Source organism: Rhinolophus ferrumequinum, chromosome 13 (genome assembly GCF_004115265.2).
Source record: "Rhinolophus ferrumequinum isolate MPI-CBG mRhiFer1 chromosome 13, mRhiFer1_v1.p, whole genome shotgun sequence".
Taxonomy (NCBI): Eukaryota; Metazoa; Chordata; class Mammalia; order Chiroptera; family Rhinolophidae; genus Rhinolophus; species Rhinolophus ferrumequinum.
Window position 1 is genome coordinate 69,697,164 of NC_046296.1, and position 27,830 is coordinate 69,724,993.

At 49.2% G+C, this 27,830-nt stretch overlaps 1 protein-coding gene across 1 annotated transcript in view; it reads right to left on the minus strand.

The window, feature by feature from the left end:
- Positions 1 to 27,830, minus strand: part of TRAPPC12 (trafficking protein particle complex subunit 12) — a 50,792-nt gene that overhangs the window by 20,140 nt on the left and 2,822 nt on the right. The window contains exons 2-5 of the mRNA XM_033124350.1: positions 23,510 to 24,741; positions 14,287 to 14,403; positions 11,289 to 11,402; positions 9,536 to 9,674 (exon numbers count right to left, since the gene is read on the minus strand). Of these exons, the coding sequence (XP_032980241.1) occupies positions 9,536 to 9,674; positions 11,289 to 11,402; positions 14,287 to 14,403; positions 23,510 to 24,736 (1,597 nt within the window). The 5' untranslated portion in view covers positions 24,737 to 24,741. The remainder of the gene's footprint in view (positions 1 to 9,535; positions 9,675 to 11,288; positions 11,403 to 14,286; positions 14,404 to 23,509; positions 24,742 to 27,830) is intronic.

The window sequence follows — 27,830 nt, forward strand, 5'->3', positions numbered from 1 at the left end:
GAAGAGGATGGATGACTGAGTTTACATGATGGTCTGAGTCCTTTCAGCTTCCGAGAAAGAGGAATTTCCTGGCCATCAGTATCCCTACGTGTGGGACTGGGCAGCTAGCACCGTAAGCTGCACGTAAGCTGTGCTATTTGCACCTCACACGTCAAGCAGAGCACAGGCACTGATTGCTTCCCTCTTGTTTAGAATTGAGTCTCGAGGGAGAGACGCTCGAACCCTTCAACTGCTATAAGATAAGCCCAGAAACAAAACTCCTACTGGAAGTTCCCAAGCCCACTTTGCAAATTAACTGGACATGTGACACAGTGGCAGGGACTCATCTGCTCTTCAGCCTGCGACTGCCGGTGGGCCTGGGCAAGTGTCTGCGTTAAAAGAACATGTGAAAATATTTTGAACTAAATGAAAATGCAACTTAAAATGTGTGGGATACAGCAAAAGCCGTGCTAAGAGGGGATTTAACACTATTAAACACATACACTTAAAGCTTCCACCTTGGGATACTAGAGCAAGACAAGCAATATAAAAGCAGAAGTAAAGTAAAAATTCGAACAGAAACCAATGGCACTGAAACCAGGAAACCGACAGAGAAAAACCCAAAGCTGACAATATCAATGAAATTTAAAAAACATCTACCCAGGCTAACCAGGAAAGGAGATGACTTACTATTATCGGAAATGAAAGAGGGGTCATCACTAGGGATCACCTGGAAATTAAAAGGATAATAAAGGAATATTATGAACAACTCTACGACCACAAATTTTGTAACCTAGATGAAATGGACCGATTCTTTGAAAGATACAATCTATTAAACCTCACACAAGGAGAAACAGATGATCTGAATAGGCCAATCAATGTCTATTTAAAAAATTAAGCCAATAAGTATAACAACCTTCCAAAAAAGAAAGCACCAGGCCCAGATGGTTTCATTGGTGAATTCTATCAAATGTGTAAGAAAGAAATGGTCCCAATTCTCTAAATTCTCTTCCAGAAAACAGAAGCAGAGGGAACACTTTCTAACTCATTCCATGAGGTCAGCATCACTCTGACACCAGAACGAGAGACATAACAAGAAAGAAAAACTACAGACCAATGTGGCTCAGGAATACACAAATCCTCAACAAAATTCGCAAATGAAGTCCAACCGTGTATGAAAAGAATTATACAGCATGGCATGTGGCACCTACTCCAGGTATGTAGGGCTGGCACACTTTCAAAATCCATTACTATAACCCATCACATCAAACAGGCTAAACAAGAAAAATATCACAAGGAAAATCACATGATACATCAATAGTGCAGAAAAGCATCTGACAGAATGCCACACACCCATTCATGATAAAAACTGTCAGCAAACTAGGAATAGAAGGAGACGTCCTCAACTTGATAAAGAACATCTACAAAAACCTACAACTAACAACATCCTTAACAGTGAGACACAGGACGCTTTCCCCTAAGACCATAAATAAAGCAAGGATACCCCTTCACCACTTCTGTTAAACATCACACTGCAAATCCTAACTAATGCAATCAGACAAGAAAAGGTACTTCCAAAGTACCAACTACTTTGTGCAGGAACTTGTGGAACACAACTGGCTGGAGCATGTGGTTGGTTTGTACAGTTAAACCATGGAAAAGCGTCTGCCGTTCGATGAATGTTATAAAAACGCATTTTCTATATGGTATGTACAGATTTAAAGTTCACAACTTTGCATGAAATAGGTACTTATTTTTAGCCTAAAGAGCTGAAAAGTAGACTAAAACAAAGTTATTTTAATTAATGACATAAAGATATGCAAGCGGGTAGTGGAAGATATGAATAAATTTTGGAAAGCTGTTATACAAGGTCTGACAATTAAGTTCGTGAATGCATCCTAGAAAAAGTGCTGCATACTCATTGCTGAATATCACTACCGTCACCTTCGAAATACTCCCCTTGGGAAGCTATGCACCGATGCCAGTGCCTAGACCACCCTTCAAAGCAATTTTGGAACTCTTTCTGGAATGGCCATCAGAGCTGTCATTGTATGACCCTTGAAGTCCTGAATGTCATCAAAATGTCTTCCTTTCAATATTTCCTTTATCTTCAGGTAAAGAAGGAAGTCACTGGGGGCCAGATCAGGTGAGTAGGGAGGGTGTTCCAATACAGTGATTTGCTTTCTGGCTAAAAACTCCCTCACAAACAGTGCCATGTGAGCTGGTACATTGTCGTGATGCAAGAACCATGAATTGTTGGTGAAAAGTTCAGGTCATCTAAAGCTTTCACGCAGCCCTTTCAGCACTTCCAAATAGTAAACTTGGCTGTTTGTCCAGCTGGTACAAATTCATAATGAATAATCCTTCTGATATCAAAAAAAGGTTAGCAACATGGTTGCAACAAGTTTGTGAACTTAACTGTCAGGCCTCGTACATGTAAGGTGAGCGCAAAGATGACAGCAAGCTCTGTGGAAGCTGCCACCTCACTTCCGTGGCCCCTGGCCAGCTGCCGTCTCATCCCTGTGACCTGGTGCACAGGCATGGCAGGCCCGCCCCGAGTAGTGCACCTGAACCTGCATCTGACAAGATGTGGTGACGCGTGTGCGTACTGGTGTTTGGGAAGCACCGGGCCAAACCATTATCGCACGACGTGAAAGCACAACTGACTAACTCAAGGGCTGTCAGGTAGTATGATTTATATCTTTATAAACAAAATACGCATCCTAGTTCATTAGGATCAAATTACACCTTGGAATCAGCATTACACAGGATACTCATTATACATCATGCAAGAAAAAAATCTCCCTCCTTAGTTAGATACCATTCCCTGGCTATCTTCTGCTCCTCTGATAACAACACAGCATTTAAAGACTAAAGGGGGGCTCAGGGAAAGGGAAGCGGAGAAACCTGGTTCTGTTCCCCACAACTTCTACCGAGCACGGTGGGGACCCCAGCATCAGACGCCGCACACCATCTGCCGTCTGATGAGCTGTGGTTTAACGCTTCTCCCCCAGCACAGCCTTCTCAGCTCCCACACCTCCCGTGAGTGCACACCAGCTCCCACGCCACTGCTTTTCAGGAGAGGAACCCACCGGTGAGCAAACTGACCCATTTCCTCCTTGAGTGTGGGGACACGGTGAATAAAAATCACAAGTAAAACTAGTATCAATGTAGCAAAATTCTTTCAGAATTTCAATGTTTTAAAAAAGGAAAAAAATGTTATTCTACAAACATTAATATTGAGGTGTCCTGCCCTGGCCCCGACGTACCGCTGGAAGCAACAGCTCCGTGGCACTTCTGGGTTCCCTGTCCCCACTGCCAGAGATACGCTCCCTGCAGGCGGTCAGGTCTCCTGTCCAGACGGAAACGGCCCTCACACCATCTTCCTGTCGTGTGTTTTAAAGAAACTCTGGTAGCAGCACCTTTAAACTGCTTCTGTCGCCTGGCCAGCCAGCCTTCCTGCACCCAAGTCCCCGGGAAGCAGGGCCAGCATCCCTGCCCAGGACCCTCAAGCGACGTGACCTGTGTGCAGCGTTCACACGGCCTGGGGGCCTCGCTCCCTCTGGCAGGGAGAGCGCCTTGGCAACTTGGCAAAAGGGCCAAAGTCTGTAGAGAAAGGAATTCCCCCTGAACCTGTTTTTCTGGAAGATTCCAAACCTAGGTTGATATAAACACCTCAGAAGCACTCTTGTCCATCAGTTAGAAAACATTAAATGAAAGCACTCCTACGAAACTCAATGTGCACAATCCCTACAGCGCGTGAGCCCGGACTGTCAGCACGACGTCCCCGCCCAGGCCTCTGCATGGCGCTGAACACTGGGAGGGAGGAAGGGCGATTCCAGCTTCACCTGGTGGGGACTCCACTTTCTTCAGCGCGTGTGGGGAAGGGCCAGACTGCCGGCCACTGGCTGGCTGTGTGCCGGCGGACGTGTCCTCTCTGGATCTGTCACCAGCGGCCGTCCAGCAGAGCACACTCAAAGCACTGTACGGACACTGCCCACCGTCCACAAGGCCGCTCTTCCTCCCTCAGCCCATGTCCACAGGCAGCTTCCGGGCATTTCCGTCTACTTTGCAGCTTATGCGGGCCCTCTGCTGGGTGACTGCTCTGCACTTGTACCCACACCTCCCTCTGCCACGCCGTCAATGTGCTGTCACAGCTCGGTCATCGGGACACAGGGCTGTGGACGGCTGTGCCTGACAGAACCCAGGGCTACTTTGCTGTGACACAGCCCTCCACACACCACCTTCTCCTTCAGTGCTGCACGGGGACATCAAAACAGACAGAGCGAGTCCAGACGGTGTCCCCGAGGCCTATTTACAAGGGTAGTTCAGGGGGTCTTGCAGCCACGAAGGAAGAAAGGAAACCGAGGACTGAGCACGCTGCCTGCCCGAGGGAGCCATGGCTGCGTGACACGGGCAGGGCTGGGGGCGGCGAGGTCGGCAGGATGTCTGTGTGAGACAGGCTGGGAAGAGACCTTCGGGCGGGGTTCTGACGCTAGAAATGGAAGCTAGACGGGCCGTGCCATGTCCTTAGCAGTCTTTTCCAAGGAAAGACTGGAACGTCCAAGTTCCTACAAACGGCGGGCAAAGTGAGAAGCAACAGGGGGAACTCAACAGCCCGCACACTGAGGAGAACATGCTTCCAGTGACAGACGCTCGAGGTTTTGGCACCGAGCAAAGCGAATTGGAAACCTACTGGAAGGTAAATTAATTTTGACATGGAGCACAAGATAAGACATTTGAAACAGGAACCTTTAATCTGAACCATCACGTATGGTTGTGTTGACTAAAAGTCCCCAAATTTAGACATGTGAATTTCATGATTTTGGACGGAGGGCTGAAAAGGACCAGGGCCTTCACGTCCACAGAGGGGGGAGGGGAGGTAAGGGCAGAGGTTCAGCAGCGACTCCAGGGCTCAGCGCATCACCTGTAGTTTGATTTGGATCCATGAGCATTACGTTCTGAAATACGATTTCACATGAAATCAGTATAGCTCTACCAACTTGAACTAAACATACAGCTCTGAATTTAGAATTAGAAGAGACACTGCATTTCTTAAACAATGCATTGAAGTTAATTAAAACATGTTTTCTTTCCGAAGGGAAGGGCGTTTGGCTTTTCCTCCAGCAGCACAGGAAGTTGAAGCGAACGGTTTAATGTAATGTTTTCACGTGCTGGCTTTTACCATGACTTTCTTTTCAACAGGACAGAGAATTTCAAACAAGATTAAGAAGATGGTGCTGGGAGCTGGGAAAATTTACCTGTCCCACAAGAGGCTGAAATTAATTCTGCCAGGAACAGATATATTAACTGTGTCCGAAATGGACATTTCATTGTTTCTGAAGACAAAAACAATGAACATGTGCTATACAAAGAGTGAACCTGAACGTAAGCTGTGGAGTAAGCTGTGGACGTTCGTTAATAATTGTGTATCAACACTAGTCCGTCATTGGCAACATATGTACCACATTAAACAGGAAGCTACTGAAACAACACAGTGGGTGACCAGGAAAAGCATCCCGGGGTATAATCCTCGTCAGCACACAAACCCTAAGGGGCAGCAGCAATCTTCCCTGAGCAACAGTTACAAAATGAAAAGGAACCAACTGAAAGCAGGTGAAGGAGAGAAGGCTGACAGGCATATGAAGACTGGCTGACAGGTAACAGCATGTGGGGTTTGCAAAGGTATTTACAGCCCCGAGGTCAGTCATTTTGAAGTTGTCAACAGTCAAGACAATCAAAAACACTGAATTGTGGGAGAGGCTGTTGCCTGAGCACCCGTGAGGTGGGGGCAGTGGCTTCCACACAGGGCTGAGGTTCCACTTTCATTCTCGTGGTTCTGACTCCTTTTACCTGCATGCACAGCACTGGTCCTGAGCTTCCTGAGCCATGCGACAATTACAGGTGGAGCCGCTGGGTGGCCAACTGTAACCCTACTGTGCTAAACCTTCAGTGTGGCCCAGAGGGACATGGGGGGACTTCGAGTTAAGGAGAAGATTCGGCGGTCTGCATACAAACCCCGCCACCACCCGCCCCGCTGGTTTCTAAATGTGTAATTTGAGCTTTGAAGGACCTCTTACCCTTGCATGGAGCCTGAGCACGAGCTCGAGGCACGCAGCTGCTAACGCAGTCTCTGGGCCCTGAGTTACAGGGACACACACAGCACAAGAAGGGAAGAAGCAAGAAATGGGTGGGAAGGGAACAGAAGAAAGGCAGGCAAGCCAGGGCGGCAGGACAGGCTCACCGAGCTCAGGCCGCTGCCTCGGACCCTTGCGAGTTCACGACGGGAGTCGGCCTGTCTGCTCCGCACTCACTGCCGTCTCCTTCTTGCAAACCACATGGAGAACTCCAAACAACTGATCAAAAGACAGTGCTCAGTATGGAAACACACACACACACACACACACACACACACGTCCTTGAAGAGTCTGAAAGTAACTGTGTGAAACTGCTCGAAACGTTCAGGGAAATATATAAGCCCACAATACTGTTCCTTTCTTGGGTGACAATTTAAAAAAAAACACCCATGATTTTTACTCATGATTCATGACATGTCAAGTTAAGAATATTCTGAATGGGTGCAATTATGCTCAATATTTAAATAAAATATATTAAAGCTCATTCATAAGTTATTTGCATCGTTGTAGCCTCCTTTTTAAAATGCGTTTTAATGACTTGTTTGCTTATATACAGGGGGTACCAAAACAACATATACTCATTTTAAGAAAGGAAAAAACTATTAAAATTGTAATACTCAATATGCACTGAAAACAAAAGATGAACGAATCATGTGTACACATTGTTTTGGCATCCTCGGTAATACTGCAAGCTAAAATGAAACAAATTAATCAGAATCTTGTATTTATGCAGGTGCACCCCAAAACGAGAAGAAAAATGAGTAAGCGTTCAGCATATCACTGTGGACGGAAGTTAACGCTTTAGCTAAAACATATGCATGATTTACGTTTATTTCACAATTTAAATGAACCGCTTCCTGACGCATGGCCACAGCTCCCTCCTCATCCATACGCCGATGCCATTTCATTTCAGGCGGCAGCAGACGCATGCTTCCTAGTCTGCTCGTCCTCAGGAAAAATGTCCTCACAGTCAAGGGGAAGGATGACGGGGGGTTATACCCGCGAACCTGGACGTCACTTCTGGTTTACAGGACGCTCAGTGTCACCGCCATCAAACCTGTGTCCTTACACCAGGGTGGCCGGCTGCAGGGTCTACTCCGCAGCTCAGGGCCGTAAAGCGGGACCTGCTGGGCGGTGGGTGGTTAGCGTCAGAGCAGCGGGACTAGAAACCTCAAGAGCTGCAGGTGCCCACGGCCACCCCGGGAAATGACGGCTTCTAACTCGTACTCATTCTTCAACAGCAGACGTATGACTGGTCATTTGGAGTCTACGATTCACGGGACCTCGACAGGAAAAGAGATCGGAGCAGTTCCTGCAGCTGGTGTGTTAGGGGATCCAGAGATGGGCTCAGAGCTCTGAGTTTTCCTACCTCCCACCACAGCTGCCAGTCCCCAGACCCAGCAGAGGGGACGGCCCTCTGCCCGCGAGTGCCATCAGCAGTGAGGGCAGGGCCGGTGGAGGAGAGGCCTGGCCACACTCAGGCAGGTGTGAGCACGGTGTTAATGCTGAAGGGCAACACATTGTTCCTTCTAAGCTGTACGAGACCGTCTCCTGATCATCAAAGCTGCCAGGCCTAGTTTGTTAAACTCGGACACCCCCAACCCCCACTTAACAACGCCTTCTTTCCTTCAGAACCAGGAAGAAGTGGCAGCACATACCCTCCACTCTTTGGAGTGAAGTTTCCTCCATCACCTTCTGTGGAAGGGATGGACTTCAAATGCCCAGAAGTGTGGACAAGAAAGGAACACAGTTACCTTACACCTAGAGACATATGCCCCGAACAACCAGGAGATGGCTGGGCCTCTGCCAGCACCACATTTGAAAAGTCGCGGAGGGCGAGGGGCTCACGGCAAGCTGAGTGGGAGCGTGAGGACAGTGCATCAGCCCCGCCCCCACGGACAGAGCCCCCGTCACCTTCCTGGGACAGGAGTCTAGGTGGTGGAGCACCTCAGAGGTGGTGACCTCAGGTTGGCACCCGCCACAAGCCGGGTCGCGGAGCAGAGTGGCCCCAGCCTCTGCCTGGGTGGCACACCCGAGCTCACTGATCACGTCTGTCCCCCTCTCCTGAGAAGGCTCACTACACCTGACAGGCCGCTGCAGGGGAGAAGTCCCACGAATGGGGGACAGGCCCCACTCTCCCCCCGACTGGCCGGTTCACTTCCACTCAATCTGGCTAACCCAGTCTAGATAGTCGGTCTGACCACTGCCCAGTTTTAGGTACTAAAAGCTACCTTGTCTCCATTTTGTCTCTGCTACAAAGGATAAGTTTCCTTAGGCAGAGGAAGAAACAGAATTTTAATTCCCATGCGGCTGAAAGGTCTAAAAGTACCCCCTGCTGAAATCCTCCTGCAATGCTGGGGAAGCCAGGACAACACAGACTAGTTCCCGTCATAAAGCACCGAGCGAGCGGAAGGGAAGCTGACTCTTCCTCACAGCCCTCCACAGAAACAGGATCCGAGAGACCGAAACACAACACAACAGGAAGTTGAGAAGCGTCTTCACTTCAGGTGTCTCAGCTCATCTGTTTACCTACTAACAGTTACGTGAGGTGCTGACAGAGCCTGGAACCCCGGGCTGCGGCCCCCTCGTGCTCGCACTGGCACGGTCTCCCGCCCAGGGAGGCTGCTTCCTGCCAAGCACACAGGTGGCGAGCTGGAGAACGCGGACACACCAGAACGACGGCCGAAGCCGTGATCCCTGCATGTCCGCTTCAGCCGCGAGCCACGTGCACACAGCACCTCACAGGTACCGTCTCGCCCCGTGGCATCGACAGCACAGCAGGGCACAGAGATGCCAGCCCCTGCACCATTGTCCCAAACGAGCGAGGAGCCAGGGGTAACAGGGGGACGACGGGGGCTGTCAGTAACTGCGCCAGTGCTGCCGCTGAAGTCCTTCCACAGCTGACACCTCCCCACGAGGACACGCTCATGTTCACCGCACCTCAGCACGGCGGACGTCCTCTCCCGCTCCCCCACTCTTAATCCTTATCACGCTCCCACCACTATCCCACACAGGCGCGTGACCCGTTCTGGGCTGCAGCCAGACGTTTCAATAAACGAAATCAGAGCAGAGGCGAGCATGCCCAGAACAAGCAGTTACACGAACATGTGTTTCCTTTCTACGTGCCTGTCTGCACTAGGTTATAAGGTAACGTTTGACTCTGGAGCCCAGTTGCTACCGAATCTTACTGCTGTTTCACAGCAGGCGTGAGAAATGGTTGTGACCCACGTGAACGATGCATGCAGGTGAGTGAGTGTACGCAGAACGCGCAGTGAGGTCACCGTCAGCCAGGGCTCACTGCTAGGCTACGGATTTGATTTTCCAGGACTGGACAAGCCAGGAAAGCTGAGAACAGCTGGCTACGTGCAGCGCAACGCGACACAGACACGAGGACAGAGCAGGGAGTGCAGCGGCCTTACCCCTGCGGCCGGGGTACACGTGAGGGTAGTATTCGTAGTAAAGGTCCGGCTGGTCCAGGTCCCCAAAGGGCTCAAACTCCACCTCCGCGTTCTGGAACAGGCCCAGCTTCACCAGGAGCGCCAGCCGCACAAACCACAGCTACACACAGAACATAATGGAGACAACAAGGTATCAATGCAGAGCAGGTCCAGACACTCCCATTCCCTTTGGATTTGGTATCAGAGCTGGATTTCAAGTACATTAAAACGGGCTGAACTAACTTACTTTCTTGGCATGTCTGCATAATTACGTGCTTATAAAAACACTCGAGCGTAACAACAATGTGAAGGACTTTATTGGATCCAGTTTGACAATTTCTTCAGCAGGGTGTGTGCGCACAGCACTCTGCGGGCTCTTCTGAAGCTAAAAACAGACACCCCCCCCCAAGGACAGCACGGTCTTGGGGGGTGGGAGGACGCAGAGAGGAATGCTGTACGGGAAGGGGGAGCCCAGGACGGGGTGTGGAGGAGCTGAGTTTGGGGAAGACACTGAAGGGTATGCGTGCTCCATGGCTGGACCCTGGGGGGCACGGGGGGGCTGCGTACAGGAGGCTTGGGACACGGGCTCCGAGGGGAGTGACACGTGTGGGCAGTCGGCTCTGAGACCAGAACACAGTGCCTCCAAGAAAATGATGGCAAGTCAAGTGAGAGAGCTACAGAGTGAGACACATTGAGAATTAAAAGGTACCTCAGAAGTGAGCTCTCGACCTCATTTACCAATGAAAAAAGTGAGGCTCAAAAGAAGTGACTGCTCCAGGTCACACAGCAAGTAATCAAGTCAAAAGGTGGGTGCCCAGCGGAGTGAATGCTTTCATTCCGCCTTCCTGCTCATGGCCATTTGTAGAGGGCTTGTTACGAGGCAGGAAGATTCCCCTTAGCCAGGCGGGCAGTGGGAGCTAGGCACCGTGTGTGAGCAGGAAAGCGACATGATCAAAACCGGGCTTTAAGATGCCGACTCTGGCAGCACTTAATGGAATGAAGTCAGTTCACACAGGAGGCTGGAGCAGTCTTGCGGTGAGGGCGGGGCTGGGGGTGGTGCTGGGTTGAGAGACAGGGAAGAAAAGTCACCTCCAGATAGGGATGAGGGCAGGAAGGCTGGAGGGCCAGAGCTCGGCTCTTCTCATCTCCCTGCCCAAACTCAATCGGGGCAACACAGGAAACAGGGCTTGTGTGAAATTCTCACACCGCCAGGTCTCCCCCATTCCTTTCACAAGCTCTTCACGGTTTTGGAGTCTGATGATCTGTTTGACTCTGGGGAGTCCCGTCCCCAGGAGTCAGTTAAGCTACAGAAGCCCCACAGAGAGGCAACCTGCTTCTGGTTCACAGCTCTGTTTTCAGCGTTCTTTTCTTTACTGGAGAGCAGCTGGCATCACCGTGCTGGGGGGCGGCAGCGGCCCGGCAAAGCTCGCAGCCCCCCACACAGGTCACTGCTTTCTCCAAGCCCCACGCGATCGAGTCCTTCCAGCTCAGCGCCCCGGCCTGCATGGCAGTGGGTGAGCCTCTGGGCCCCGTGCCTCAGCGCAGGGAGGACGCCAGCTCACACCAGCATCGTCCGGAGAGGGAGAACCAGTCATCTCATGCTAAGATGAAATCTAGGACACGAAAACCCACTTTTGGTTCTCAAATTGTTCTCACTGCCATGAAAGCTCACGGTCCCTTCCATGCCCCAATGATGACACCCCAGGGAACGATTCAGCAAGCAGAGGGGCTGTACCTGCAGTGAGTCCGCGGTGTGGCTGGTGGGCAGGCCGCTCTTGCCGTAGCCTTGGCCGTGGGCGGTGAGAAGGCGCCCACAGAGGTCCACCGCTGCCCTCCAGTTTTTGCAGCTCTGTAAGACACAGTGGGACACGTAAGCACGCACGGCCGCTCGAGCACATAGGAGCTTGGAGACAGCTGCCCACACCAAGCACAACACCAGCTGTCAGTCACGCGGGCAGTGGGAGCTAGGCAGGGAGGGCACGAAGCACGCATGGCAGTTCAGGACGAGCAAGTCATCGGACATTAGAAGTGAGCGACGGACAGAACATAGGGAGAACTGTTGCTGGACATGCCCACTGCCCCGGCTGTGAGACTGCTTCCCTTCTGAGCAAGATAACCCTGCCCTGTGATTTCTGCCTACTTAAAATCAGCGATAGGATGCTACGTGTTGGCTACATTCACGTGTTTGTAAGTTCTGCATGTGACTAGCGGTGGTTTTATAGGTTTAATGTGATGCTGCTGTGTCAACGTGAAAAACTCAATGAACTGTTAATGCCACAGGTCACAGGCCAGTCTGCCAACACAGCACACGTTCACAGTAGTTCACGGTATAACCTGAGCCACAGAAACGCTGTCTGCGGCTGACCTACCAGCTCCTCAGCCTGGATTTCCTGTGTTCTGCTCGCCCTAACGTAATGAGGAAAGGAGGGCTAGCAGGCAAATGAGCAAACCACTGGGTGAAAGGACTGGGGCGGCTGAGACTGCCCTGGGCTGCCATCCCGCTGCTGGGCAGGTGAGTGCTTCCTGTTTCACATTCACTCTTCTCCAGCCCTTGTCCTTGCAGGAGTGTCTAACCAGAGGGCTCGAGGACACGGCTTGTTGACACTCATCAAGCATGCAGGTGTGTGTGTCACATTTCTTTCTCCAGCCTCCTAAGAGCACGACTTTCGGCTTTCTGATGGCCCCTGCCCCAGGTGACACGGACCTAGCAGGGTCTCTCTGTTAACAGGAAAATGGGGGCGGAGATGGGGCGAGACTGAGCCCTCCGCTCCCGATCTGCTGCACGGCTCCGGCTCCGGCACCGGCTGGTGAGCCGGGAGGGGGCCTGATGGCGGACTCTAATGGCTGGCACGCCCTTCCTGCACCACAGGGGACCACACTTCACCTGTGACAGCCAGAGCGCATGATTACACGCTGCCTGCTACTTGAAACTATAATTACCTATTTGTTCAGTGTTTCCTGCTATTCTCATCTCCCTGCTTTCCACCTCTTAGTTCCCCTTCGCCATGGTTCTCCTCCATTGTCAATATTAGATGTCAGAAATATTAAGTAAAAAAATTATATTTAAAATTAGAATTTAAACTATACCACAAAACTTTAAGCTCTGTGAAGGAAGTCTCGAGAAAAATCTCGTAATTACTGTATATGACGTGTACAACTATAACAATGACGTTTATCTGATGTGAGAAAAAGATCTAAATTTAAATAAATACTATTTTTAAACGAGGAAATAAGACAGAGATTCTATTTGAAAACTGAACGTAGGCATTCGACAGCTTCCAAAAGATGAGAAAAACAGTCCAATAAAACCGCTCAAGTAACTAATAATATATACATAACTTCCCCACGTACAACTCAAAGGCAGCCATTAACTCCATCTATGATACCATTACAGTGATGAAAACGCCCTTCTCCACAGGCTATGACAGTCATGTCCCTGTAAATTAGTCTTAGAACACTCTGACATTACTGAGAAAAATACACTTACGAACGCTTTCCTAGTCTTAAGGGCGACAGGAACTGTTTCAGGACATAATTAAAATACCAGGCCCAGGTAATGATCTTTTTGCAAGACATTTCCCACCTTAAACAGGTCTCCTCGTTAGGACTCTTCATAAAATCTCTACTGGTCTCAAGAATTTTCAATGTATTGAAAAAAAATCAAAAGCACTGTATAGATTTATCATATCAACACTAAGAATAACCACAGTAGAAAGATAGCCTGTGGAACAAATTAATTATAATGACCGTGTGTGGCTTTGTGTGTACTTTTAAAACTGATCACTGTAAAGTCATATTTCAAATACAGCCTATTATCCATGATGATGTATTACAGCAATTTTTTCAAGGCCAAATAACGGAAACCACATAAAAGCCCCCTCAGCAATGCGAGAGAACTCACTGGAGCAGCTTTACACGGCCATGGAAATAGTTACCTTTTTAGACCTGTAAACTGCATTAGCAAATGTAAAGTAGACACATATTTAAAAATTAGTTGTTCTCCCTCCCTTTTAAAAACAGAGTAACTCCGTACCTTTCCTTCCCAAAGCTTCTCAATCATAGGAATAATTCTAGGAATAATCCCATTGTAAAAGAAACTCCATGAAGCATTTTATTTACATTTATGAAAACTTAAACTTGAATGGTTTCCATTTAAAGAGTCTGCTCACCACCTAAGCAAGAGATTCTTACTTTCTTTTTTGAGGACAACACTCCCGCAAGGTGATAAAAGATGCTGAGAAAAAAGGCACACCACTTCCAGGGGTTCAAGGACCACAGGAGCCAGGCCCAGCTCACGTGAAACCGCCTGCAGGCCATTTCCTGCTGGTCTCTGTCTGGGCATGCGCACCACTCCTGTCCATGACTCAAGAATTTCTGCTAAATCCACCCACACAATAAGCAGCCTTGTGTACCAAGTGGAGATAACAGAATTTAACAAAATCAACATAAAATTGCTCGTCTCTAGTTATTATATTTAATGAAGCACATTTAATCAAATATATGCTGCTTCAATTAATTTGATCATTTAAAATAATGGCTTTTAAACTAATCGGACTTAAAAGTACGTTCATATACTTTTGCTACTAGAGGACGGGTATCTAGTCTAACAAAATTCTACTTATGTGCAAGGGGCTTTGGACAATAGAGGCGAAGTACTACCTGTAGGGAAAATATCAGGAAGGCAGGCAGGACTTATCAAAACCACAGCACTGAAAAGCAAACACTGTACTTACGATGAGCTGTTTCAGTCCCACGAAAGACTGCTCCACCGAGTTGGCATTTGAGACCCGCCTTTTTGCAGCGGCCTTTTCACCCAGGAAGCGCAGCAGTAAGTCTTTAACCGCATCTCCCTTGAAACGATGCAAGAAAACTATGTCAGGACAATAAAGCACTCATCAAACTCAGCTAACCAGAACCCAGCACTAACACAAACTTCTTTTTCTCCCTGGATGTACAGCGGTTTAAGCGCGGCCACAGCCCAGTGAAACTTCAATTAACCAGACAAGCAGCCGTGCGTAATGAAATGTGTACTTTAGAACTGCTCCTTCTTTTGGAGAGGAGCCTGTACCAGGCGTCCCCAGAGGCGCATCAAGTGGGGCTGGGTGGGGAGGCCCCCGAGTGTGAGGCCCTCACTGGGGACAGGAGCTGGTCACTGGGGCAGGAGCGGCTGCCTGGCCGGGCCTGAGCAGGGCACAGCTCAGCTCCCACAGTGCATCAGTGTGCCTGGGGCTGCGGGACGGGCCGGCGGCACCCATCTTCCAATGCTACGTTCCCTCCTCAGCCGCAGACAGAGGTGTCCCTTCCCCAGCAGGCCCTCTGGCCAGAACAGGGCCCGCAGGTGCCTCTGCAAGGAGGGGAACCTCTGCTTTCCAACCTCACCCTTCAGGTAGCCGCCCCTGCAGACGGGGCTGGAGGACATTACAGGCGGAATCCAATGTGTGTTATTTAAAGGAAAGGCAAGTGGCAGGGAGGAGAGGCTTCTGCTGGTGGGGGTGGGGCATACCAGGCAGCAATATATTATGAAATGTGGGGATGAGCCCAGGACAGAGGCCTGGTGCTCAGGGCACTCAGCATGACTTCCGTGGCTAAAGGACAAAGGGAAAGAAGCTTGTCAGAGCTGGGGACCCGGGTCCCAGAAGCAAGTGCGCTGAGAAAGCTGTTGGCTGGGTGACTGGGTCACAGGCTGAGGTCGGCATGGGAACACCCAGGGGGCCGCCTGAGAGTGGCTGGGCGCAGGCCAGGGCACAGAGCGGCCAGGGACCAGGACAAAGAGCTGTGATGGGGGACAGCTCTGAACCATCCTTCTCCCAGCAGGGGTGTCACTGCCTGGGAGAGGTGCTGGGGGGAGCAGCACCCAGGTCATCAAGTAGGAGCAGCCTGGCCTTCCCTGACGGCGGGGACCTGGGGTCCCATGTCCCCACAGCTGCTGACGCAGGAGCACAGCACACAGGCCCCCCCCAGAACTACCTGCTGAGCCGAGCGAGAAACAAAAACTAGGCCAGTGGGGGAGGGGCGGGAACCAGGCGCAGATCTCTCCATCTCAGTGAACAGGAAGCTGCCTTTCAGCCCCAGGCCAGCAAATGTAAATACTGCAGGGGACACAGGGAACAAAGGGGCACTGAGGACTAGAGGAAGTCAGACCCATGACTGTCCCAGAGCCAGGGAATAAGGGGGCAGAATAGCTCCACTGACATGTAAGGTGAATCTTTCAGTATCATCCAAAATGGTGACAGTGTGTGACACCACCAGGTATATGACGGGAGAAGGTGCAGAAAGCTGCCTCAGTTGTCTGCTGCTACGCTTCCACTGAGAAAGGGAAGGCTGCCTGTGCAACGGGGGCTCTAGGTCACACGTCTGGCTCTGGCCCTGGGCGCTAAGCCTGGTCCTGAGGCCAAGCCACACCTTGCATGGGACAAAGACCCAGAAGAAGCAGTTTTGTGACTGTTGCTTCTGGAAAGTCACGCGAAGGACTCCAGATGCCAGAGCCACACAAGTGGCTGACGGGTCTAGGAGGGCTAATTAAAGGCAGAATCCAAAGAGCTCAGCCACAGGGATCCATGGAGCCTTGCCTGAACAGCTCCGCGAGACTAAGGGCTCCACCTGGCCAGGCAAGGGTGCAGCCACCTTCACGCCACCTTGGGAGGCCCAACCTGACTTCCCATCCCCGCAACACTCTCCATCAACTGGACCACGCTGCCCAACTCTCCTGTCAGTTAACACTGACTTGGCAGGAAGTTCCTGACACACGAGCACATGTCTGACTATGGAACATGACACCTATGAAAGCCCCAAGATGTGATGGAATGTCTCAATACGGCCCTAACTCTTGTGCTGTCACCAGGCTGGAGGCAGTTACGGCCCAGGGGTCATAGTGTCCTTAATGCAGATCCTCCCACAGGGACCAGAGTGAGGGGAGTGAGCCATGGCTGCAGCTGGAATGGACCCACCCGGAACCCAGTGGATTCCTTCAAATCGGTAACCCTTTAGGTGAGGGCAGGGGGCGTGGGGACAGCACGCGAGCAGGCCAGGATGCGCTCCCAGTTCCTTTTTGATTTTCACAGGCAAAGACCCATGGGACCCAGGCCAGCCTCACAGGGCATGGGCTTCACTGTCTGGGAAACCTGAAGGCGCATGGCCACGGGCAGCGGTGCTGAGCCACAGCCGCACTTGCCTCTGAGCCGGGCTGCACTGCACGCTCTGCCATGGGACCCATGGAGAAAGACAGCTGCTTGCCCTGGAAGCTTCTATCCTCTGGCTCCAGTGTCTGCTTCCTCTCAGGAGAACTGAAACCACCCGAACGAACAACATACAAGCACACCAAACCCCAAACTCGAGGCCATGGAGAAACTGAAACGGGCACAGCACTGGCAGAATGTGAAATGGTGCAGCCAATCAGAGACTCTGGACGTTCCTTGGGTTGGTAAACACACAGTCACTGTGCGACCCAGCAATTCCACTCCTAGCCATGTACCCAGGAGAAATGGAAACGTCTGTGCAAAAACCGGTCCACGACGTTCATAGCAGCATCATGCACAACAGACAAAAAGCGAAGAAAACCCCAACGCCCAGCGAGCGATAAAGGGATAAATAAAATATAGAATTCCCAAACAACGGATTATTATTTGACAAAGAAAACGAATGCTGTACTGACACATGCTGCAACGTGGGTGACTCTTGAAAACGTGTGTGAAAGACCAGGTACTGCATGACCCCATTTGTACGGAATGCCCAGAACAGCAGAAGCCATGAAGACAGAAGCAGACAGTGGATGCCTAGAGCGGGGTGGGGAGATGGGAAGGGAATGTGGAAGGGTTTGGGGCTTCTTTTTGGGTTGACGAAAATGTTCTAAAATTCACTATGGTGATGGTTGCACAATTCTGTCGAAATACTGAAACCATTGAATTGTAAGGTAAATGTGTGAATTGTATGGTATGGGAATTAGCTCAACAAAGCTGTAAAACCAAAAACAAATCTGAACGCCTTTTCCTGTGAGGCCCTAAACAAAAGAGAATGTGTTTACAGGTAAATCAGTTGTAGGACGATTACGAAAAGCCTCGGACTGGTCTCTTCAGATCTCCCCCAGTTTCAATTCTGTTACGCATTTCAGATTAGCAACTTAAGGAAGCGAGAAGAGGCTCATTTGTGGGCAGCAGCCCTAACCTTTGCTTCTCTCCATTACAGAGCCACTGGGACTAGACTTATGTCCAACTGTGAAAAAACTGATGAAAGAACCGTTTCCAGACACAGGAAAACTGCGGCCTGAGAGGAGGGGAAGATGAGCTGAGCTCCGGACCCAGGGGCACCTTCCGGGACCCGGAAGGAGGACGTCCCCAGCGGAGTACGGTGAGCTCGCTGAGGTGAGGACAGCAGGCTGGGAGTTCGAGAGGTTGAGGCAAGGTAGAGAGAGGCCCGGAAAGGAAGGGGCTCTGGCGTCGTGCATGGGAGCCCCGAGTCTGTGGCTGAGCACTAAGCGGTCGGTACGTGCACAGGGCGAACACTCTAGAAGACCAGAGAAATGTGAGACCCAGGCTTATATGATATCATATTACATAAGAACGTTCTAGAGGACTGTGAGCTGCACCATCCCAAGTTCACACGGGGCTGCAGCCCTTGTGGGGAGCGCTCGCTGAACACCGAGCCTTCAGGACACATGTCCCAATGGCCACCCAAGAGGAACAGCTACTCTCAACTCACCATAAAAAGCTTAAAAACAACCTGAAAAGGATCAAATAAATCTGCGTATCACTTTCCTGCCTGCCATAACAAAATGCAATTCTTTTTGAAGGAAGACGACAAAATACAGACACCCAACAACACAAAACTCACAATGCCCAGCCTCTAATACAAAATAACTAGACATGTGAAGAAGCAGGCACATGTAACCCATAACCCAGAGAAAAAGCAAATACAAATAAGCCCAGAAATTACAGAGGTGATGGAACTTTCAGAAGAGAACCTTGAGACAGCTATTAAAATGCGCTTCACGATCAAAAGTAAAACTTGAACACAATGATGAAAGAAAAACATATAAAGAGGAACCGAGTGGAAATTCTAGAGACAGAAAGTGTGACAATTCATGGAAGAGCATCGACTACAAACTACACAATGTAGAAAGAAAGATAAGTTAAGGCAGGGGCACAACAACAGGAACCCCAAACTTAGGCACCAACAGGAAAAAGGGAAAACAGATACAGGTCCTCGGGCCTCGCTGGTAAAATCAAGGAGTATGTGGAGCTGGAGGCCCCACATGGAGAGGAGAGAGAGAGAGGGAAGAACAGGAAAACCATTTCAAGAGGTAATGACCCAAAGTGATCCAAAATTGATGAAAACGATAAATCCACAGACCCAACAGGGTAAATGAATCCCAAGCAAGATGAACATGAGAAATGCATGCGAAGGCACCTCCGGCCGGGTCAGACTGCTAAACACCAGTAACGGGGCCTTAGCAGCAACCAGAGGAAAATGTACATCAGGGAAGGCAGGTTGGCTCAGTTGGTTGGAGCGCAGTGCTCATAACACCAATGTCGACGGTTGGATTCCCACATGGGCCAGTGAGCTGCACCCTCTACAACTAGACTGAAAACAACGACTTGACTTGGAGTTGATGCGTCCTGGAAAAACACACTGTTCTCCAACATTCCCCAATTAAAAAAAATAAAATATGTCAGGTGCAGAAGAGCATACACAGAAATGACTGCAGACCTCATGTTGGCACGACACCAGCCAGAAGACAACAGAAGGGCATCTTCAAAGTGCTGAGAGGGGAAGGCCTGTCCACCTAGAATTCTCTATATTGCAACACCCTGCCTATCCAGCAAAAAGAACCTTTGCTAATGAAAACGAAATCCAGAATGTTTTTGTAGCTAGAGAACCAGCAGTGACAGTGACGTCTTTGGCTTTCTGGAGGTTCTGGAGTTTCTGACGCAGGAGTTGCAATGGCCCAGGAAAGGGGTTTACCGGGCTGTGGGGGCTCCTGTCAAACCCAAACTGTGGGAGGGGTGAGGGAGAAGGCAGAAGTGGGGGCACAGGGGAGGAAGGGGGGTGCAAAGACTCAGCCTCAAAGTCCATATGTTACCGTCACGGGCCAGAGTGCTGATGGCCCCTGGAAAGGCCCCAATCCTACCTCTGCCACAGAAAACTCTGCTGCTTCTATTTTATCTGTTCCTCCCTGCACCCAGCTTTGTACAGACAATTCTCCAGCTTCCACTCCCGACTGGTTCTGAAAACCTCTGCTGTCCTTCCCGCATACCCTTCCCACTCACTTCCTGAAGAGCACAGGCATCTAAAACCATAGTCAGTCGAGAAGGCCTACGTTCCTCCTCGGACGCTACTGTACGGATTATCACACTGACCTTTACGGCCTCCAACTGAACTCAGGCTGCCACAAAAGTCACTTAGTAGGGAAACAGTGAAACATTCTGTTTCCAGTTTTATCATGAGGAACGGAATTTTTAATTACGTACCCATGGGTGAACAATTTGGAAAAATGTCACAGGAAGCTGATTTAGGACGAACCCCACGGCAATAGTGAGTGGCACAAGGAGAACCCTGTTAAATGCTTGGCTGCCATCTTGAAAGCTTGATGTGCCCAGAAAATTTGTAGAGAAACTACTCTTTGTTCTACCGATCTGAAGTCCTCCGGCAAATAAACACAGCACTTCCATTCCAGGTAAGCCGTGCAGCTTTTCTGGATGAAAGGTTCTCTGAAGGGTAATATACAAGTGAAGAGACACAGGTGAACAAACATCTTAGCACATTTGTTATACAGGAAAGTCAAAGGTATTGTGGGAACCAGTCCTAGTTCAAATTTCAATTTACCATGAGGTTTCCAAGACAACCTCTGTGAACCGCAAGGGGTACAGAAGGCATTGCTGAAGGATTTGAAGGAAACAGAGAAACCCGCTCTGAGCTGGTGGCAGGTGCGTGTTCTGCCCACGCCACGGGCACATCCTAGTCCTTGCTGATTCACGGCGTGCCCTGCCTGTCACAGGGAGCCCCCTGGCACTGGGGAGGCGAGTGCCAGAAGCCTTAAAGCGACAGAGACGCTGTCACAGAGCCCAGCTCCCCCCATGCAGGCAGGGCCTCGGAAATTGAGCCAGTCCAGGGTCACTGCACAGAACTTCAGCGCGTGTGCTCCTCAACTCGAGAATGCCGGGCCCTTTTTACTCTGTGACACCACCCAGCCACTGGGGCATCTGGTTCTGGGCCCCACCCACTACCTGTCATGTGCTCACCCCAGCCCTGCTGGCAACCAAAGTGAAACACTTGTGCATATTTCAAATGCACCCTAGGACCCCTTACAACCAGCTGGTCAAGTCATTTCCATGGCAACCTTCCAATTTACCCTGAATTACAACGGGGCTAAGCTACCCTGTTTCCCCGAAAATAAGACCTACATGGACAATCAGCTCCAATGCATCCTTTGGAGCAAAAATTAATGTAAGACCCAGGCTTATATGAGACCCGGTCTTATTTTACTATAAGTAAAATAAGACCGGGTCTCATATTACAGTAAAATAAGAGAGAGTCTTATGTTAATTTTCACTCCAAAAGACGCATTAGAGCTGATTGTCTGGCTAGGTCTTATTTTCAGGGAAACACGGTAACTGCAAACAACAGAAAGTTTGGAAAGTAGGTGCTGAAGGCCACAGTCACTGACATTAAAGGAACTCACTGCAGAGTACAGAGCCCCAAGGAGAAAGGAAGGGGAGGAAACGGGAAGCAGGCCATCCGGGGGTCAAGGGGCAGGGCCAGGCAGGGCAATGGGTAAGGATTCAGGGGAAACGTACCTATCAACTTCACACATCCAATAGCCCCTGAAATCTGAGTCCATAATGAGGACTCATTAAAAAGGTGTTGTGCAGGTAAACATGTTCAGTGTGTGCTGCTTGAGGGGCCGGAGAAGGGCGCCTAGAGCAACGCCGGGGACCTGAGCCCACGCTACACGTGTCCAGTCAGTCAACACGCTGGGACCTGAGCTCACATGTGTGTGGGAGGGGTAGCTCCCTCCTGGCGGGATTGGGGCTGAGGACGGCAGGTCCCTTTTACCAGGTCCAGGAGGACACGCATACACAGGACACAAGGCCAGCAGACTGGTAGTTGGTGCCCCCATGCCACCCGGGAACTGCTGAGCCCACCCGCCATCTGGGGCAATGAACTACAACTGACACGTGTATACACGTGTATAAAATTTTACCATTCTATGCATGCTACGTGCTATCTTCTATCTGGTTTTTCAAATTTACCAATGAAATACGAATCTCATTAAATATTCTACTATAACATCATTTTTAATACCTAAGTATTCCATTGTAAAGACAAGAGGATTCAAATGTATTCAACCAACCTCCTGAAAATGGGCTTTTGATTGTTTCAGATTGTTTGCAATTAGAAACCACACGCAGATGGACATCCCCAAAGCTGGGCACCTGCATATCAATCAGTGAGATTACTTCCTTATAAATAATTCCCAGGTGTGGGACCTGGGTGTGGATTTTAAAACTTAAAAGTTTGTGCCAAAGTATGAACCCATAAGGGCTGCTCGAGACAGGCCGTTTTCCCATACCCTAACAACATGGAACAATCATAAGTAAATGAGATAATGGAAAATAGAAATAATTTTACCATACTTGTGACATTGAACTTCCTTATATTACTATTTACTATGTGTAGCATTTATAGATTGTTATGATTTATTATTTTGGGAGGCCATTCTTATTTTTCTTAATGAATCTTAAGAACGTTTTCTACATCGAGCATATCATATATAATACAAGTATTTTTCTCCAGATTTTAAAAAAAGGAATGGAGAAACCACAATAAGATATCACCTCACCCCAGTCAGAATGGCTATCTTCAACAAGACAAATAGTAACAAGTGTTGGAGAGGCTGTGGAGAAAAAGGAACCCTCATACACTGTTGGTGGGAATGCAGACTGGTGCAGCCGCTGTGGAAGGCAGTGTGGAGGTTCCTCAAAAAATTACGAATAGAATTACCATATGACCCAGCAATCCCTCTCCTGGGTATCTACCCAAAAAATCTGAAAACATTTATACATAAAGACACGTGTGCTCCAATGTTCATTGGAGCTTTATTTACGGTGGCCAAGACATGGAAACAACCAAAATGTCCTTCGATAGATGAATGGATAAAGAAGCTGTGGTATATATACACAATGGAATACTATTCTACGGTAAGAAAAGATGATATAGGAACATTTGTGACAACATGGATGGATCTTGAGAGTATAACGCTAAGCGAAATAAGTCAGACAGAAAAAGCAGAGAACCGTATGATTTCACTGATATGTGGTATTTAAACTGAAAACAAAAGAACAAGACAAACAAATGAAGGAACAAAAAATCACAGACACAGACAATAGTTTACGAGTTACTACAGGGTAAGCGGGGAGGGAGGCTCTAGAAGAGGGTAAACGGGGTCTAATATATGGTGATGGAAAGAGAACTGACTCTGGATGGTGAACACACAATGGGATTTATAGATGATGTGATACAGAATTGTACAGCTGAAATCTATGTAACTTTACTAACAGTTGTCACCCCAATAGACTTTAATTAAAAAAAAAAAGGAATGGGGGCTTTATCATTTACGGAGCCCAAATGTCACAAATAAATTGGCCACACAACGTCCAGAGCTACTTCAGAGGATTGTGATGCAACACTTACCTGGCAGAATTTATCTCTAAGACTATGACTGACTCGTTCCGTAAATACATTCCAGTGAGGACGTGAAGAGGGTTCTGAATTACCTGGTGACATAACACAGACTCTCACAGTCAGAACCTCAGGAACTGCAGAGAAATACGGATTTCCTGACACTTAAAGGGTGTTTATTTACACGCGTATTAGAGCGTATATGCATAAATAACCGATGGAAAGAATGCCACGTGGATGTGGAATCACGTGCTTCACTGAGGGCAGAGGCCCGCGTCTCACCTGGATGTTGTCAAACTTGAGGCCCGGCATGGTGAGCTTCTCCTTGTCCACAAACAGCGTGCTGTACTGCTGGGCTGCCACTGCACTCAGGACGGCCCTGGTGCCCTCCCCGGGAAGCCAGGCGTCACTCCGCCGGTCCATCTCACTCATGCTCAGGGCGGTGGCGAAGGGGTCCTCCGTGCCTGCGAACACGGCCTGGATCTGTGAAAAGGGCTTTGGAGACTGAGGACATTCCAGAGGAGACATGCAAACACCCGGTTCTGATCTTTCGACCTCTGGGGAGTAAGAAGGGTCTGTAGAACCTGGGGCATTCTCTCCCCCCAGAGTAGCAAGGGAAGACAATTTTTCTGGAACTGAAGAGCTTGCGTTGGGATTACTGACGGAAATGAAAGTGGAAGTTGTGAACGAATCAAAGAAGTCCGAGGCCAAGGAATTGGTGTTGGTCGTGTCTGCAAAAAATGTACTGAGGCTCGGGCTTGGCTGGACCACCTGAGGGGGGCTCTGGGCGGCCGGCTGGCTGGCGCTGCTGAAACTAGGCGACTTCACCATCTGAGACTCGAAGCCATCTGGCAGAAAGAGGGGTGTCTGGGCGATAGCGGGCTGGGACTGGCTGAAGATGGTGCACACAGGCACGGACTCCTCTCCGGGAGAGGGCTGCCTGGAGGACCGGGCTGCTCCCTGGCCCCCTGGGAGGGCGCCCGCGTCCCTGGGGCCCGAGTCCTCTGCACCTTCGTTCTCAAAGGCGGGCTCGCCTTCTCCTTCTTGCTCCGGGTCTCCCTTCAAGGACGCTCTGCTGTCAGGGGTCATGTCAGAGAGGTCTTTAGGTGTCTCATCCCCATCACTCGCACTGTCATTACCCAGAGTGTCAAGTGCTCCTGTATCCGGGACATTTTCCAGTCTGTGGCCTGCGCTGCCCTCCTCAGGCGCCGCGACATCCTGCAAACCCCCAAGGTCACCCGCGTCATCTTCACTATTATTAGGAGAGTCAGAAATGAGGACACTCTCCATCATGTGCTCATTAAGCTTATCCACGAAATTAGAGTCTTCTGACACGGTCTCATTCCCCTCAGACCCAAAGTCGTCCCCACCGAGATCAATGGTTTCCTCGTGATAAAGCAGCTGCCCCTCTTCTGGCTGGGGCGTCTGCGGGGTGATGCGCTCGGCCTGCCCCTCGGCCGCCTGGGGCTCCTCAGTCACGCTCTGCTCGGTGCCCCGACTGTTCTCCATGTCGCCTGAAACCAAGACAAACATAAACCAGCCTCATCAGCTTTGTGCCTCGGTTACTGTGAGCTGACTTCATGCTATTAAAATTGTTTTACTTTATACAAAGGGTGAATGCACGTCATTATACATTTGTCTAATAGCATCGAATGCACAGCACCAAGAGTGAGCCCCAATGTCAACGAGGATTTCACGTGATAATGACGTGTCAGTCAGTGCAGGTTCATCAACCCTAACAAATGTGCCCGGTGGGGGAGGCAGAAGGCACATGGAAACCGTGTGTGTACCTGCGGCAATTCTGCAGTGAACCTAAACTGTTCTAAAAACGAAAGCCTATGTAACAAACGCTCATCAGTTCTGTAGTCAAATGACTCAACATTCAAAAGACTCCATCTCTCCACACACTTATTCAGTACTGTGGCAGAAGACATGTAACAAAATCTACCATCGTAATCATTTTTTAGCGTACAGTTCAGTGGTATTAAGTTGTGCAACCATCACCACCATCCATCTCCAGAGCTTTCCATCATCCTCAAGTGAAACCCAGTCCCCATTAAACACTAACTCCCGTTCCGCCCTCCTCCCACTCCCTGGCACCCACCATCTACTTTACGGACCTATAAACTTGACTATTCTAGGTACTTCACATAAGTGGAATCACACAGTATTTGTCCTTTCGCATCTGTCTTATTTCACTGAGCAAAACGTCCTCCGTGTTCATTCACGTTGTAGCAGGTGTCTGAATTTCCTTAATTTTTAAGGCTGAATAATGCTCCACTGTGTGCACGTACACGTTTTTACCCATTTATCTGTTGATGGACATTCCGACTGCTGCTATCATTGACTACTGTGAACACCGCTGCTGTGAACCAGCGCACAAGCATCTCTGCCAGGGCCTGCTGGCCATTCTTTCGAGCGCTTGCCCAGAAGTGGGGCGGCTGGATCAGATGGCTATTCTACTTTAAATATTTGAGGACCCGCCAGACGGTTTTCCATGGTGGTCACAGCACTGCACATCCCCACCAGCAGCTCACAGGGTTCCCGTGTCTCCACATCCTCACCAAGCTTGTTCTTTTCTGTTTGAATGTAGCCATCTCACCAGGTGTGAGGTCTCCCGCCTTTCAAACCCCACTTATTCTTTAAGACTCGGATGAAACACCCTCCTTCATGGAGCCTTCTCAAGACCCTCCAACCTATGATAACCCCTCACGCTCTGAGTGTTAACGTCGTTTGCTTCACTCTGGGGATTCGGGACAGTGAGATGGCATGAATGTCAGAGGCAGTAAGGAAACCTAGGCTGGCTCACTGGGACACGCTGAGGGCTGAAGCTAACGACGACACCGAGATTATGCACTGGTGCTCACTGGGCACCTGCGGCGTTCTCGGTCCTCAGAATAACCCTATGACACGGCTGCTGCCAGTTCCTCCGTGTTTGAGATGAGGAAACTGAAGCTTAGCGAGCTTTCAATCTGGCTTGCTCACAATCATTCGGCTACTCACTGAGAAACCAAGACCACATAAAGCTGAAATGCTGGGTGGATGCTGGCCGGTGGGGGCCACAGCACCAAACAAGAGTGAGTGTGAACTCTAAAAAAGCTATCTGCTCCTTTTCTTAAAGAATTGAGCAAAAGTTACTGTATATAGTTCTCCTCTCACATTCAAGTTAAGGAAACTAAGACTATCATAAAAAATGAGGGTTTTTCTGGTGGGGGGGCAACCGAACCAATACCTTTTTTACTTTTAAAAACTATACTTACTGTGTTTCCCCGAAAATAAGACCTAGCCGGACAATCAGCTCTAATGCGTCTTTTGGACCGGGTCTTATATTAATTTTTGCTCCAAAAGACGCATTAGAGGTGATGGTCTGGGTAGGTCTTATCTTTGGGGAAATAGGGTAGCTGATCTCTAGATAAGGTTACTTTTTTTCTCATGGTCAACACTTTCATCACAGTATTCCAAGTGAGCTGTCCTTCCAGCTGGATCACCCTGAGATCTAAAAATAAGATTATTGTAAAGTAGATAAAGTCAAACATTTTGGAGAAGTTTCTTATCCAGCATAGTCAGTTACTAATTCCTCATTTATTATATGTTCATCTAGTAATTATTAATTATGAATGAGTCAAAAATACAATGAAAAGGAACAAAAGCCTTTTTTCTTGTCATGTTTCCGAGTGAGCCCAGACTGGAGGCTACCTTGCGACATGAAAGAGTGGATGCACCCTCACAGGTAAGGCTTTTCCCTGGGTTCTCCCTGTGCAGGAAAATGGAAGCTGGGCACGAAGACCATTTAACCTCTGGGACAGCTGAACAAGACACCTCTAAACTGCCTAACAGACTGATGAGGACACAGAACCAGAGGAGTGGTGGGACTCTCTGAAATCCCTGACAGTAAACGATATGGCCCGGAAGTGACTCCTGACTAAATCTCTGACTAAACCTCTGAGGACTGGAGTCCCCAGCCCCTAGCACAGAGCCTGGTACCTGGGAGATGCCAGTAGCTCCTGCTGGTTGACTGTTGGTTCTGAGCCCTTCTCAGAATAAACACACGTCAGATTCTAACTCCAGATGTCCCAATACCACGTTAATGGACAACTGTGGAATAATGGAGACTGTAAGATAAGGTCCGACACGCTATTACAGGAAAATGTCAAGAACATCAAAACTGGCAAAACCACACAGTTGTCTTTATATGTAGGGGAAAAGGAGACAACTCTATTAAAATAAGCAAAACTCACTGCCAGTAGAGGTCAATTTGTGTGTATTACAAGATTCTCACAGAGAAAGACCGGCTAAACTGGGGCACGCCTATGCAAGTGTTCAGAGGTGATGAGTTACTTCCCACAGGACACTGGACGAAGGGAAGACTCACCATCGTGCAGGGCCCATTCATTATGTGCTCGGGTATAACTGGGTCCACGATAATTAAAGAAACCCAAATTAAAGCTAAGAATTTTTTGCCTATGAACTAAGACAAAGATTTTTAGAAGTAATTTTGGGGAACCTTATTTATTGATGGTGAGAATGAAACCTTTATGAAGGACAGCTAGCAAAGGACAAAACTCTTACACAGTAACTCTGTGTTTACCAATTTACCTAAAAT